Source organism: Leishmania mexicana, chromosome 28 (genome assembly GCF_000234665.1).
Source record: "Leishmania mexicana MHOM/GT/2001/U1103 complete genome, chromosome 28".
Taxonomy (NCBI): domain Eukaryota; phylum Euglenozoa; class Kinetoplastea; order Trypanosomatida; family Trypanosomatidae; genus Leishmania; species Leishmania mexicana.
In genome coordinates, this window is record NC_018332.1 from 701,314 (window position 1) to 716,407 (window position 15,094).

The following is a 15,094-nucleotide window of genomic DNA, read 5'->3' on the forward strand; positions in this document are numbered from 1 at the left end:
GCAGCGACGCACAGGTGCGGAGAGGAGGGAGAGAATCTAATATATAGAAAGGATCTAACAAAAAACGGAACGACGAGTATGGTGGGGGAGGGGGAGGGGGGCTGAAGAGAGGAGAGGAGAGCGCACGCGCGCGCGCACGCTTCTCCGTCCCTCGAGCGGGATACCACAGCAGAGTTGAGGGGGAGAGGCACTGCCTACATGCTCGTCACGCGCTTCACAGACGTGCCAACGTACGTTTCCTGTACCCGTGCCGCAAACCGCAGCGAGTTCAAGCTCTCCAGCGCGTGCGCCCTCGCATTGGAGACTGTCACGATCATCAGCATCTTCCCGCCTTTCACGCCGAGGTAGTTCTGGAGGAGATACGTGAGCTTGCAGTTACGCCACGGCACTACCGCCCCGCAGCGCAGAGCGCGGATACACTTACCGAGGTCCAACAGCGAGCGGTTGATGTTCACCGCCTCCTTGAATTGCTTCCCCTGCACGCCGCTATCGTTGACGCGCTCGCTGCCTGCGAGGTCGACAAGGCAGAGCACCCCGTCGCTGCGTTGACGAATCGTCGTGTTTGTGCCGGAAATGTACAGCGTGAAGATGCAGTGCGAGCGCGAGGAGACATCGTTGATATCTGTCTTGGCAGTGCTTCGCTGCAGCACCGCCTGCTTGTAGAGCTGCAGGAACTCCTCCATGCTACGTATATTTCGCTCGAGCACATTGGTGATGTGCGTGCGGTCTCCGCTGTGCTTGATTGTGTGGTACACAGCAGCGGAGGAAGACGGTGTCGTCGCTGTGTGCTGCTGCTGCTGCACCATCGCCTCGTATCGCGTCGATCCGCTTTGAAACAGGTCTCGGATGACATCGTTGTAGATCTCGATAAACGTGCAAGACAGCTCATAGCTCCAGCCCTCGTTGGCGAGCTCGGCTTGCCGCTGCAGTATCGTCTGAAGAGCGCGTGGAGTGACGCCGTACACCTCCGGCCTGCCTCGCACGTCGCCCTCCATGGTGAAGGTCTTCCCGCTGCCTGTTTGCCCATACGCGAAGATGCACACGCGGTAGCCGTCAACGGCGTTGCGCACGAGTGGCTCGACATCGCGGTACACCTCCTCCTGCCGCGCGTCGCCAGTGAAAACCTTGTCGTAGGTGAAGGTCTCCGTGAAGCTGCTGAGGCCTGTCGAAGTGGCGTTGGAGCGCGTCTGGTGGATTGTGATGGATCGCCCGCAACAGTGCGGCAGATCTACCGCAGCAGTATCATCCACAGGAAGATGCGCCTCCGCCTCTCCCTGCCCCTGCGCTGTCGAAGGGCAGAGGAGCGGCATCATGGCATGGGCAGAGGCTGGCGTGGCACCGCCTGCCGTCGTCCTCGGCGCTGCCCCACGCACTCGCAGGAGCCCGCCCTGCTCCGCCTTCCGGTTAGCGCCGCTGGGGTCATCTGCCTCCCCGAGATCCGGGAAGGAAAAGACGGGTGCTGCTCCTTCGTCGGCAGTGGCGTCGGCCTCACCGTCCCCCCTGACGCTCGCCGTGGCCATGCTTGATCTCGTCGTGGAGCAGCCACTACGCAACCCACCACCACCGGCATTTCGACGGGCGTCTGTCTTTGCCACGGCGGCCCCTGCGGTGCTCGTGGGAGTACTCGTGACCGCCAGCATGCCGGCTGAAAAAGACGACCCCAGCGATCCACTGCGGCTGGGCAGCCGGCAGACGGGGGGTATGGTGACAGGCGCGACCACAGTAGCCTCAGGGCCTTCTCCCACGCAGGTGCCAATATCGTCTGGCTTCGACGAGCGAACGGCATGCAGCGCCGGCGCCGCGTCGTACATGGCGTTGCCACTTGGTCGTTGCGAAGCTGCTGGCAGGGCAGAACCCTTCACACGGCAGTAGACACGAATAGAGCCTTTCAGCTCCTCGCAAAGCGAGTACAGCTCACGCCGCGCCACCTCGGCCTCCATCGACTGCACATCGACGCGGTGCTTCTCTTTGCGGAGTCGCTCCATCTCCAGCACCAACTCCTTCACCTCCCCGCTAAGGCCATAGGCGGCATCCTTCATGCGATCCTCCTCTTGCTGCAGGTGCTCGAGGGCTATCGCGCGCTCCGCCGCCGTGCCATTCGCGCTGGCCAGCTCCTGCCCCAGCCGATCCCGCCCCTCTGTCGCCAAAATGATGGCATCCCGCGTTGCCTCCTGCTCTCGCTGAAGCTGGCTCAGGGTCTCTCGAGAAGTGCGGATTCGATCCAGCGCTCGCTGCTTCGCCGCCAGACAGGCGTCCTCCCGTGCGCGCAGGGCACTCATGAAGCCTTGGTAGCGCGCCACCGTGGCGCTGTGGTGTACCTCTACACGCTGCTTCTCGCCTTCGAACTCGATAAGCATGCCCTCAATGGCGTCCTGGACCGCCTGCGTCTCCTCCGTGAGCTTATGCGAGTACTGTGTCAGTATCTGCACCTCGCGCTCGAGCTGCTCACGCTTTTCCCGCCACGTGTCCCAAAGCTGTCGCTCGGAGTCACTGGGAGACGCGTCTGACGGCGAGGCGGCGTTGCCGCCTTTGGCACCCGCCGTAGCGTGAGAGCTCGCGCCCGTGGCGGCATGATCTACGCGAGAGCGAAGGCCAGGAGCGCAACGCCCTCTCCCTGGCGGTGGTGCCGCGTTCCGGGGCGTGTTCGACACGGCGGAACGCGATAGAGCCGGCCGAAACGGCCGCTGGGGCCGGCCGCGCCTCAGCGGTGCGCGGGCCGCGGTCGAGGATGCCAACTCTGCTGAATCGCTACTCCGCGCGGAAGCGCTAGCAATGCCGTCCAGCGATGAGGCCGCGGCGGCGCGAGTCGTCGTGGTGTTTGCGTAGTGGGGCCGCTGCACCGCTTGGGCAACGGTGGCATCACAAGGAGCTCCTGGTGCCGTCACCGGGGGATACGGTGTCGAAGCTTTCTTGCCACTGGTCCTATCCGATGCCACGTTGACCACCCGCGAATACATCGGGATAGGTGCGGCAGGGGAAGCGTAGGACGAGGCTGCGGCGGCCGCCGGCATTCGCTTCGCAGCAGTGTTACTTGGCCCGACATTCTCGGCCTCATCGGCAGCCACTCGCTCGCGTTTTCTACTGTGCCGCATGACGACGACGACGGTGGCAGGAAAATGATTGGGCAGGCAACCGGGCGAGGACGCGCTTGTTGTATCACGATGGCACTTTCCCTTTGTTTTTTCCCCCACGACAGGGCAGGAACGGTGTGTGGGTGACCTTCTACGGACGTGGCCTAATGCCGTGAGGGTGCTGTACGCGAGTGTTTCCCGTCGCCAAGCGTGAGCGTGAGAGAGGGGGAGGGGAGGGTGGGGGAAGAGGGCGAGAGATGGAACACGGGAGAGCACTGCAGCGAGTCTGCGAGCAAGTCAGGATGTTCTCCCCCCATCGACCGGACTAATGGGGGTGGCGCGTGTGTGCGTGTGTGTGTGCGACGGCGCCGCTTACACAGAGGCCGCACCAGCAGGAATAGAGCGCGTCTTTTCTTCTACAAGGGCTTCGATACGCGTGCACACGCACACGCAGAGAGACACAGAGACAGGCGCACTGATACAAGAATAACTGTACATGTTCGCGTAGAGCGGAGTACAGGGAGTGGGTGGGAGGGAGAGGAAACAGCTGTGTGCCCCCGCCTCTCATCCCCAATCCTCCGCCTCCTCTCTCCCTCTCTACAGCCTCGCTCCGTTCATAAGATGATGCCACACCTCCCCTCCTTGACAGGAGGGAGGAGCAGGGGTGCAGGTGCCTGCCACCCGACAAACCAAAACGACTGAAGCACTACAAAACAGGCGCAGCACCAGGCATAGAGCGCTTAGGCAACACAGGAGAGCAGCAGAGATTCGCTATACATCAGCCACCACTGCACAACGACGGCGGAATAGGCGCCAGAGAGGTGACAGAAGGGGGGCCGCGGAGGAGGACGTGGAAGAGGGCAACGGCAACGTCGCCGCTGCAGGGACGCAAACCCTAAAGATATCCGCGACAAGGGCGCCCAGGAGGGCAACGGACAGCAAAGGCAGAGTCAGACGGAGAAGCGACAGGAGGTGGCTGAAAGAAATGCACGAGGTGAGGCTCACGCACACACATGCACGCCATCCCGTACTCGCCACCGGTACGCCCTTCCTGCCCTCAAATGCGCTTGAACACAATGCTCTGCGTGTACCAGAAGTTGTCGTTGGGCGAGCTCGGCAGAAAGACGGCGTCCGACGGCTTCTTGACATACTCCTTCGGCTCCTTGCGGGGGTCGTAGCCGCGGTACGGGTCCTCCCAGTACTCTATTGTGGTGGGCTTGTCCTCGACATAGCCGGCGGGGCGCCACGGCTGGTCCATGCGGAAGTGGGTGAGTACCGGCTCCGGTCGCTTCTCCTGGAAAGGTATCGTCATAATGTAGCAGCGAGACGTCCCCGTCGCAGGGCTCTCATCAAAGGTGAACCCCTCGCGGCCGGCGGGACGGAACGGCTCCGCTGGCATCTTCTTCTTCCACTCCTCCCGCTCACGGTACTCATTGATGCGCTGCTGCTCGTAGATGGTGGCAATATAGTTGCTTCCCACATCGGACAGCGTGACGTGGGCGTAGCTGTAGCCGCTGCCTTTCTGCGCCGGTGAAGTGTACACGCCACGCGGTGGCAGCTCCCGCTTTGCGATGGCCTGGTCGTGCTTCTTTGGGCATTCTGGTATGTGGGCGTATGGGGTGGATTGAAAGCACCCAAAGTACGAGCCGAGGCCGGCGGGCTCCGGTGTGGGGCTCGAGTAGGCGAACCCGTTCGGCGTCAAGTTTTTCTTTGCGCTTTCCAGTTGCTGGCGACGGCGCACCGCTTCGGGGTCACCGCCACGCTCGCCGTTCCAGAAGTGGTGTAGCTCCTTATCGAAGAGCGCGTCGGGGTTCGCGCCGGTCTTGGGGCGCGAGACAAGGAACGTGGCGCCGTGCGCGCGGGCATCGATGGGCTTCTTGTACCGGTCGCCCACGCCGAGGTAGGATGGGATGGAGAAGACCATGATGCTCACTCTATCGAGTAAAAGACGCGTACGGGTGGCACACTCGAAAACAAAAACATTCGCGGAGCACAAGGAGTTCGTGCGCGGCGAGCGGAGATGGAGGCGTAAAAGCGCACCCACACGTGTGTTGAAGAGGGAGGGGGAGGGGGGTGGAGAGAGAGAATAGCAACACGATGACGATGACGACCATGACAGTGCTCTGCAGCCCTGGCCCCCGTCCACATCACTTGCTCGCTTTGTCACAGACGTCGGACCGCATCCACGATGGGCACCATCAGGAACACGCAAACACACGCACACTTCAACACGTACGCATTCTCGTATAAAGCGGAGCAGAAGCTGCTACAGCGCAGCACCGGTGCCTTCGTCCACCACCAGCACCGGCATGGCCGTTTGAGTGTGGTTCGGATATGCGCTTGTGACGGTGCATGCGCGTGCCGATTCCGCGTCGTGTCACCGCTATGCACATCTGCACGGATTATGGCCTACTCTCACACCTTTCTTTCGATGCGGTGCGCTTAATGCCAAACACCAAACGAGTGGAGTGATCGGCGCGTGTTGAAAACGAAGGCACGCGTGGGCGTGCAACGACCTGTCGTGCCAGCGCTGCCTCGGTACAACAGAGGAGTACGCACAGCCGCGCCAACACGCTACCCGGGCCCAAGCGCACATGCCTGAGAGCTGCTGGGCATCGCGTCTCCCGGGGTCCGCCATCACCATCGCCCTCTCACTACACGCACACACACACGTACCCCACAGGTTTCCCTTCATCCGTTCATCCGAGAACGGCATGGCTTACCAAGCGTGCCAACCCCTTCTACCCAGCCACTTTGGCTGCCTGCAAGGTAATCACATGCACACCAATCAGCCCTACCATCGAGGTGTAGAAAGGCCCGATCATCCCATCCGCGAGTAGCGCCTCCGCCGCCGCGGCCGTCCCATTCGCACCGTTGCTGTGCCACTGACGGCTAGCAGAGCGCATAGACCCGTCCTCGAGGATGACATCCGGCATCAGCGCGCAGACAACCTGGTCGGGGTCCAGTAACTGCGCCTGCCGGTCCCAGCTACCGAGTGGAACACAGCCGCCGTCGTCGCCGCTGTGGTCTTCGCTGATGCGCAACGACCCGACCACTTGGCGGACAAGGGTGTAGCTGCGCACTTGCCCGAACGTGCGCACAGAGGAGAAGAACTTCTGCATGGTGGTGTCCTGCCGGTGCGTCTGCACAACGATGCAGCAAGGCTTTTTTCTCAGGGTGCCCGACGTGTAAGGCGCCGTGCTGCGCGCCGTGAGGGCCAGGTGGATTGTGTCGACCAGTGCAGGAATGACGTCGGTGTCGTAGACACAGTCGGCCACGAGGGTCACGTCCACCTCGTCCTCCATGAACATCTTCTCGTTATCGTCGTGATTCAGCCAGTCGAGCAGCGCCGCGCGATGAAGCGGCGGCGTCGGACCCCTCTCCAGCCCGCACTTGGCGGCCTGCGAGTCGGAGACAAGACGAATGCCGTTTTCGGCCATGTTGAAACGCATGTTGTCAACGATAGACTCCTGGTAGTCCGTGGCGAGGAAGGACGCGACGTGCTGCTGGTACTCCTTCATGTGGTGCAGGTACACCGGCGTGAGGCCGACCCCCGCGCCAAGCTCCAGGATGCGCAACTGACTGCTGTACAGCTTTGTAACACTGCTGCTGCCGGCATTGCCGTCGTTGCTGCTGCGCAGGCTACAGTTGACCATAGGGCCTAGTGACAGTGGAGTCGGCGTGGTGTGCGGGTGCAGTCCGTTTGATGCCGCCAGCAGTCGCGCCGGGGACGTACTGCTGCTCGCCGTACTGCTCGTCGCGCGCGGGAGGCCGAGAACGTCCGCCAGCATGTGCGTCTGTCCTTTCAGCTCCTGCGCAAGCAGCTGAACCATGACAAAGGCGGCTGGCCAGAGCGAGAGGCCCACGTTGGAGAACTGCTCACTGGAGACACGGATGCTGCTGAACTGGTCAAGCGGCAGCGCAGCAGCAGCAGCAGCAGAGGCTGGCGTTGGTGCTGGTGGATGTGACGACAACGGTACCTTCGGATGCTGCTGCTGATGCTGGTGGTGCCTCGGCGACCGCTGCGACGGCGATGTGGGTGGAGAGCGTACGGACGCCATGGGCAGAAGCTCCTTCGAGCCGTCGTTGACCACAATGCACGGCGGCAGGCCATGGGGGGAAAGGGTGTGTGTGGGTTCGCTGTGGGCGCTCAGAGAGCGCTGAGAGCTGCCCGTGTGCATCTCAGGCGACAGCGATGCACGCAGTGATGAGCCGGGGGAAACGGGGTGCACCTGCGGCGGCGTCCGAATCGCAGACGGCGACATCAACGGGCCAGAAGGCGGTGTCGGGGCGACAGACGCGCTCGTGATGACAGGGGTGTCTGGCGCACTACCAAACGGGTTGTAGAATGTCTTGAAGCAAAGGTCCTGCCCACTAGCCTCCCCGATGACGCTTACCCGAATAAACTCCTCAATCAACTCCGTCTGCACTGGGTCCTCGCTCGACGCGGAGGACAGCGCGTAGTCACCAACACAGTGCTCCTCGACGGCGTTTATGTACGCCTTGAACAGGCCTCGCACCATTCGACGACGCGGCGGGTACTTCTTCACGACGGGGTGCCGCACAAACCATTCCACAGCGAACATCTGTGCCTCGGCGCTGCACCAGGGCACACCCCGACTCTCGCAGTCAGCCTGGAAGGCACTCAGCACAATGGTTGGCGGCGCGCTCTGTAGGAAGAGAATCAGCGACCGAGGGAGGCTGCAGAGCGATGACGTGTTCGGGGGAAGAGGCTCCATCGTGAGGCGGCAAAGCCCACACACACGCACGCACAAGAAAAGAGCAGCAGCAGTAAGCAGCCCGAGCGGGGGTGGACACCACGGCAGGGACTGCCTCTCCTGCTGCCACTGTCCCCCGACGCTGGTACTCGCGCTAATGCGGGTGCGGAAGCTACGGTGGCCAAGGAAGCTGGCACGAGAGAAACAGAGAAGAGGCAGGAGGAGCCAGGGAGAAGACAGTGACGTCTTCAACGTCTGCCCGTCAAGCCGAACGAACTTTAAGCAAGCACGAGAGCCGAAGAGAGCGACACATCCATCAAAGATGGCAAACCTCACGCGCACGGCCAAGAACGTAAGACGAAGCCGAGGAAGACGAAAGGCACAGAAGCGAAGTCCTAAGTTACAGAGCGAGCGAGAGAAGGGCGGATGGGGAGAGGGTATGTGAGTCACCGGCAATCAAAAGGACACGGACACGGTGACACACGCATAAACGCACAAGAAAAAAAGCACAACGGAACAGAAGAAAGGAAAAAGGGCAGATACCGAGCCCGCAGCACGCCGCAAGAGCGCTGTCGCCAACTCCGAAAACGGGAAGCAGGTATGCACCTGCTGAGTACCTCCTCCTCTCCTCCGAAAATGCAGATTTACATATATACTTATATATATATATATATGGGAAGAGAGCACAGACGAAAGAAGGGTACGGGACCCCAAGGTCAGTGCGTGAGGTGACGTTAGGTGAGAGGAGGGGGAGGGGGGACAGAGACTGTGACTACGAGGCGTTACACAGTTTAACTGGAAAACAACACAAAGGGGGTGATGCCACACAAAGCCTTCCGTTTCGGATGCGTGCTTGACCGCACGCAGCCACAGCAGACGCAGCAGCGGTGCCAGAAAAGGCGGTGATGATGATGCCAGTAAAAAGGGTACTGGTCATGAATTTTCCTTCGCTTGCTTTTGGTTCGCCTCTTCGTCTACCTTTCACCATGCAGCTTGCCGTTGCAATGTCTCCCCGCGTGCTGGCACCTGTACGTGTGGGTATGTGTCGAGGGGCGACCAGAGAAGCGGACGGGGAAGGAGGCGCGCACAAACGTGCGGTACAACCATCAACGGCTTCCTTGGTGTTGTCGGGGGTTTCGTCCGCGGAAAATGGGAGAGTGGGGAAAGCAAAAAGAGAGCCAAAAAAATTTTCGAGAGGGCAGACATGTGCCCACGGATACATCCCCACCCCACCCTTGCACAGGAGGGCGGAGAGAGAAGCTAGTGTCGGGACGGCGTCTCTCAGCCCGGCCAGCGGGGGACATCTGTGGGCCGATCCGCATGAATGCCCGCGTGGGGAGGGGCGGCGAGCACCTCCGGGTGTTTCGAGATATGGTTTCGCGTTTGGTTCGATAGTTGCTCTCACGAAGCAGTCGTTAGAGGTCCCCGCCCCTAATGCGAAGCGGGTGCAGGTGTGGTGGGCTTGCACCGAAAAAGGCTTGGGAAACCGAGCCTTGCTCGGCTGTCAAGAGAGGACACAAGTAGAGACGCTGTCTCTTGAGAGGCGAGCACAAGGCGCACCAGATTCCGTTGATGCAGCTCTTCAAGGCTACTGCAGTTCGCTTTCGTTTCCGTGACTTCACTCTGCCACGGCCTTCGGAAACCTCTCCGCTCCAGCGAAGAAACTGTAAGAGCAGAAACGGACAAAGATGTCGACGCCAGCGGCCAACTCGCACCTGTCCGAGAAGCGAGTCGAAGAGGTTGCAAGGATACATGGGTCGGGCTCAACGCCGTTGCGGGATGAAAAACAGCGTACGAGCCACATGAGAATCGAGCTGAAACGGGCGATGGAAATGGGGAGAGCGGCGAGAGTTGAGTGCGACGAGAGAGGCGCAGCGGGGGAGATGGGAGGAGAACGTCACGCGAACAAAGAACACACGACCCGCGCAGAGGTCAGGGAGACGAGCCACAGCACACAAACAGCAGACATGGTGAAGGGTAAAACAACAACAAGTAAGAAGGAGCACACCAACAGAGAGAAGTATCATCTCTTGCCGTGCCACTGTAACTGCTGCTGCCCTCATGTGTGTGCGCGCGCTCGGGTATGTGCGTGCTCGTGTGCGCGTCAGGGGTGCGGAATGCGGAGGGAGAGAAGACAGGGGATGATAGAGACGGGGAAGGGGGAGTGTGGAGTATACCGCGGCGCTGATACGTGCGTGCCGACCACTCTCTCTGTGTATCTTCGTCATCTTATCGTACCCCAATCCGGTGCAGCTGTCCTCTCGATTCGTACTATTCGGCGCTGTTGCTGTTCAGCACGTCCTGGCCGGCGCTGCGTCGGTCATGCGCGCCTCCCCCTTCCTCCCCTCCCCTCCTGTTCCCAACCGCCTTCTCTTCCTTTTCTGCGCGCGTCTTTGGCGGAGGCGGGCGCGAGCACTCTTTGAAAGGATGCTTGTCGAAATGGCACCGCGGCGTTGACCATTTTCCACGACGTCGTCTTCCGGTGGCGAAAGTACGCAAGTGATGATCCGATGCGGTACGAGCGTCCGAGGTAGTACAGAAGTCTTGTGAGGAGTGCAGAGGTGCACCGTGGTAGACCAGGAGAGAGCGATGATGAGGAGGGGCAAAGTTAGGGAGCAGAGTGGATACATGTGCGGGTGAGTTGAAGGGCGGTGCTCTTGCAATCATGTGAAGCGCCAGTTTTTTTTTTGGGGGGGGGAGGGGGGGTCGTGGGCGGGAGCCGATTACCTGTGGCAGTGAGGGGGAGGGGGCCAGAGGGCCAGCTAACGAGATGGCAACGAGAATACGAGGAGGAGGCGCATCTCCTTCCACTCATCTGCGCCCTCCCCTTTTCCGGAAAGCTTCGGTGCTCGTCTACTTCGCTGTCGTTCATCACGTACACACACGTACACACACACATGTGAGAAAGAAAGAGAAGGGAAGGGAAGGAGGCGACAGCCTGTTACGCGATCCGTCAACCAGTAGTGCAGAGCGAGCCATGCGCCAACACACGCGAAGACAGACAGCCGTGGAGACGCACGGTCGAGAAAAAAAAAGGTTCCACGTTACACGAGAAGTTAAATGCGGCATTTGCCTCCTCCTCTCCCCCTCTCTCACGTGTGTGTCTGTGTGTGTGTGTGTGCGTGATGGGTGCATGATGGGTGACGTCGTCGGTTAGACGTCCATGGCCACGGCACAACGTGTGTGGCTTCTTATACTTAAAAGCAACAACATGCCCGTCAGAGAGACATACAGCGTTGCCGACAGAGCGTCAACAGTGCTGGAGAGAGAGACGGTGTCGGGTCATCACCATCAGCGGGCACATCGAGTTGAAGTAACGCCCGAGCAGGTGTGCGGCCAAGGACGACTGAAATGACGAGAAGCGCTGACAGACGTATGCCACGCGAGCGTCACAGCAGCCCCCCTGGCGCTACGCTGGTGATAACCCACCCCTTCCCCTTCCTCCGCCACCGTCAGCGCCAGCTTCGACGACAGCGCAAAGACCTGCTGTCACTTGCGAGACTTATGCTGCGTGCGGAATTCTCGCATGCGGGCCGTGTCCTTCTTTGCCTTCTTCAGCCCCTGCAGATAGGCCTCCTGCTCCTTCGTCGCCTCCTTCGCCGACCGCTCGCGCGCGCGCTTCTTCGCCGCGTCCTTCTTCTGCGTCATGGCATCCGCCCGGTCCGCAAAGGTGTCAAGCAGGGCCTGGCGTCGCTGCTCCCGCGGCTCTGGTGCCACCGTGGTTGCCCCTTTGATGCGCTCTTGTAGGGCCGTGCCTCGGCTGATTGGAATGAAATCCTCCTTCATGTCGTACGGCAGCTGCATCTTGAGGTTGCGCGAGAGAAGCACCTTCTGCTTCGTGAGGTCCTCCTCCTCCTCGGCGACCCGGTGGCGGCGCTTGATCTCGGTGTACTCGGAGTCGTCGTTGCGGGGGAGAGGCATGTTGTAGTCCAGCCGCAGCTCTCGCATGGACCGCATGCCGACCCACTCCGGATCCACCAAATTGCGTTGCATGGAGCAGTACCGCGGCGGCTCCACAGATTTCCACGCGCTGATGAAGACAATGTCGGACGGGAACAGCTTGTCCTCAAATGTTGCGCGCACGAGTCCCTGCTTGCCTTTCATGACAGACTTGATGATACCGCGGATGCCTGACACCGCCCTCAGCTTGGCACCAATGAACTTAGCCGCCTCCACGTCACTGCTGAACATGCCCTTGATGAACCCCGTCGTCTTCTCCACCTTGGCTGGCGTGCCCGTCAGCTTCAGCTTCTTCACGATGGGCGTGGAGACGTCATTGCCGATTGTGTAGCCCGTGCACGGGATGCGGAAAGAGGACACGCGCGGGTCGCGAACCGGGATGGCGAGAAACCCGGTGTTTGGCGGCGCCACAGGCGCGTAGAAGGCTGCCATGCAGTGCATGTGCAGTGGCGTGTACTTGAGGTAGCGGCACCGCCCATTCGGGTCCTCCGTGGAGAAGATCGGCTGCGTCTGAAAGCGGCGCCAGCCCATCGAGAGAAGCAGCGGATCCTGCGCCTTGAGGATCTTCGGGAACCACCGATGGCGCTTGATGCGGGCCTGCACGATACGGAACTCATCCTCGCCGGCGTTGATGCCGCCCGCAATCAGCGGTACAGCGGGGTCGAACGTCTTGAGGAACTCGACAGGGAGATTGTCGACCACAATGCGCAGATAAAGGCCGCTAAAGTAGCCGACCAGCTGGATCTTCTTGTCAATGTCGTCGCCGACGTCGTCGAGTGCCTCGTTGATGCGCTCCTTCTTCTCCTCCACCTGCCGGTTCAGACGGTGGTAGTAGCTGAAGGTTGTGTTCTTGCCGCCATCGGCGTCGCCAGTGTCGTAATCTTCGTCGAACGCGCGCTTCTTCGCCATCTTCTTCTGCAAGAGGCGCTCCTGCTCCTCCGTGAGGCGGCCGCCCTGTCGCACAGCGGCCTCGGCACCCGCCTCCGCCTCGGCGTTGCGCTCCTCCTGCGGGTTGACGCGGCGCCGGCGCCGGCGCGGGTGGCCGTCCTTGCCATCGTCGTCGCGGTCGTAGCGCGTCGCCTCGTCAAAGAACGCGATGCCGTCTTCGCCGTCAAGGCCGGCCTTTGTGGCTGCCCGTCCGTTGGCTCGGCTGCTGCCATTGCCGCTATGTGAGGTGCCGCGCGCCAGGAAACTGGAGACAAGGTCATCCAGCTCCTGATCGGCTCCGCCCAGGGCGCTGTGACCAGCCTTGCCGCTGCCGTCCACCTCACCGCCGTCGCTGTCGTCGTCGAGGATGTTGTAGCCGTCGTACTCGTCATCTACATCCGCCTCCTCACCTTGACGTGGGGAGCCACGCGCGCCGCCGCCGCTGCTGCTCCCGCAGCCGCCGCCGTAGCTGATGGACGCCAATGCGTTCATCCTCTTTGGAGCGACTGCGGTGCCACGCGAGCCGTTTCTGACGCGGCCAAAGCCGAGATCGTCGTCGCCGTCGCTGCCAAAGCCATCCTCGCCGTTTTCGGGCTTGCCATCTCCCTCAGACCCGGAGGTGGAGAAGTCCCCAGCAACACCGGCGCCGCTGCGCCCGTGGTCGTGGCGCGTCATGGGCTTCTCCCCACGCGCCTCCAGCTCAAAGTCCTCATCGTTGCTGTCGTAGCCTTTGCTGCCCTCTTCTGCGGCGCCGGCATCCTCCTCGTCGACGCCCTCAGCGCCGGCCTCCCAGTTTCCAGTGACGCAGAGGTCCTTCAGCGAGCGCAGCATCGAGGCATCACTCCAGTCATGCTGAATGACGTTCAAACGAATCGCGTCCGGGTCGTTGAGCAGACGGGGCGCCAGAGCAGCCTCACTGCTGCCCTCGCCATCATCGTCTCCGCCCGCGATGGCCGCCTCGTCCTCTCCGTCCTCGGCGACCCCGAAGTCGGACAGGTGCGGTGCGCCGCGCTGCTGGAGCCCACGCCCCCTGTCGTCGTCGGAGTCGATAACAATGTCATTGGACGCACCCTCGTCGCCTGCGTCGCTTCTCTCGTCGTCGTCGGCGTCGGAAGGCATGCGAACCTCCTCCATGTCCAGCTCCATCGTATCCTCGTCTCGGAAGTTCATGGGGCGGCGCCGGTGAGGCACAACGCGCAACTTCGTTTGTGCCGCGTCCATCGGACGCACATTCTGCAGCTCCCGCAGCAGCTGCAGGCCCTCTCCGCTGCGTTCGATGGCGCCCTTCTCGGCGTCCTCCTGGATGTAGATGGCGTCGTCGTCGTAGCTGATACCGCCTACATCGCAGTACGGGGCATAGAGCTTCTTCTGCTTGAGGCTGAGGTGGCGCATGCGGTGGTTGCCGCCCTGCTTGCTGTCGCCGCTGAACTTGTCCAACTGGCAGGGATCAGCTTGGTGGGAAAGGTGCGCCACCGGGAAGTCGCCGAGGCCGGGAATGTGCACCAGCTGGCCTGGCTTCATCGGCTTTCCGCGGGCGTAGCCGTAGAAGGCGACGGTGCGGCTATGCAGCGGGCTCTCCGCGACGACGTCCGGGTCCGTGATGTCCTCGATGCGATCCATCACGACGCAGCTATGTGTGTTGCGCCAGGCCTGAATCTTGGGCTCGACGCAGATGAGCAGGCGATGCAGGTTCAGCACATCAGTCGGGCGGTACATGCCTCGCACCATAGGAGAGAGGCAAATCAGCTTGGCGCCCGCCGCCACCTCATGCCAGAAGCGATGCCGCAGAAACTTCTTGCGCTTCTTCATCGCCTTTCCCGTCTTGAGAGTGTCGAGGTGCGAGACCACGCCAAACATCTTCGGAAACCCGTGCACCTGCGCGATGTTGAGAAACTCAAACGTCTCCATCTCGAAGCCGAAGCTGCCGTCCACCATGAGCAGCACCAGGTCCGCGACCTTGGCCACGTCGCACATGGAAGCCAAGGTGTTGGGGCACTCCATGAAGGTGATGCGGCGTGAGCGACCAGCGATCACCGTCACAGGGCCGCGCACCGAGGCCAGGTTGCGATTTGAGTAGAACTTCACCATGGAGCGAATCAGCGTCGTCTTGCCAACGCCGGGTGGCCCGACAACGGCGACCAGCAGCGGTGGCTCGGCCACAACGTGGCGCAGCGTCTTGTCCATCGTCGGCACATGCAGGGCAGTTTCTTTCTTCTCGATGGAGCGGTAGAACTTCTGCGCCTTGTGGCTGCCCGCGCTGGGGCCCTGAAACGCCTTTACATTGCTGCCGCGGTTCGGTTCGAGGTCGATGCCGGAGCGGCGCTTGCGCAGCGCGTCCTTCTTGGCGGCCTTGTTGCCGACGGTCTTGCTCTTGTGGGACTTGTTTTTCTGTGGCTCGTCCATTGTCGGCTACGGGAA

At 61.5% G+C, this 15,094-nt stretch overlaps 4 protein-coding genes across 4 annotated transcripts; all 4 read right to left on the bottom strand.

The window, feature by feature from the left end:
* Positions 1 to 194: 194 nt before the first annotated feature.
* LMXM_28_1850 (putative C-terminal motor kinesin) lies at positions 195 to 3,092 on the bottom strand (the record flags this gene model as incomplete). Its single annotated transcript, XM_003876977.1, has 1 exon — positions 195 to 3,092. The coding sequence occupies one exon, from the start codon at positions 3,090 to 3,092 to the stop codon at positions 195 to 197; it is 2,898 nt and encodes a 965-aa protein (XP_003877026.1).
* A 1,036-nt stretch (positions 3,093 to 4,128) lies between these two features.
* On the bottom strand, positions 4,129 to 4,995 carry LMXM_28_1860 (conserved hypothetical protein; the record flags this gene model as incomplete). Its single annotated transcript, XM_003876978.1, has 1 exon — positions 4,129 to 4,995. The coding sequence occupies one exon, from the start codon at positions 4,993 to 4,995 to the stop codon at positions 4,129 to 4,131; it is 867 nt and encodes a 288-aa protein (XP_003877027.1).
* Positions 4,996 to 5,812: 817 nt separating this feature from the next.
* Positions 5,813 to 7,810, bottom strand: LMXM_28_1870 (conserved hypothetical protein; the record flags this gene model as incomplete). The annotated part of the gene is made up of 1 exon (XM_003876979.1): positions 5,813 to 7,810. The coding sequence occupies one exon, from the start codon at positions 7,808 to 7,810 to the stop codon at positions 5,813 to 5,815; it is 1,998 nt and encodes a 665-aa protein (XP_003877028.1).
* Positions 7,811 to 11,278: 3,468 nt separating this feature from the next.
* LMXM_28_1880 (conserved hypothetical protein) lies at positions 11,279 to 15,079 on the bottom strand (the record flags this gene model as incomplete). The annotated part of the gene is made up of 1 exon (XM_003876980.1): positions 11,279 to 15,079. One exon carries the CDS (start codon positions 15,077 to 15,079, stop codon positions 11,279 to 11,281), a length of 3,801 nt encoding a protein of 1,266 aa, XP_003877029.1.
* Between the last annotated feature and the right edge of the window lie 15 nt (positions 15,080 to 15,094).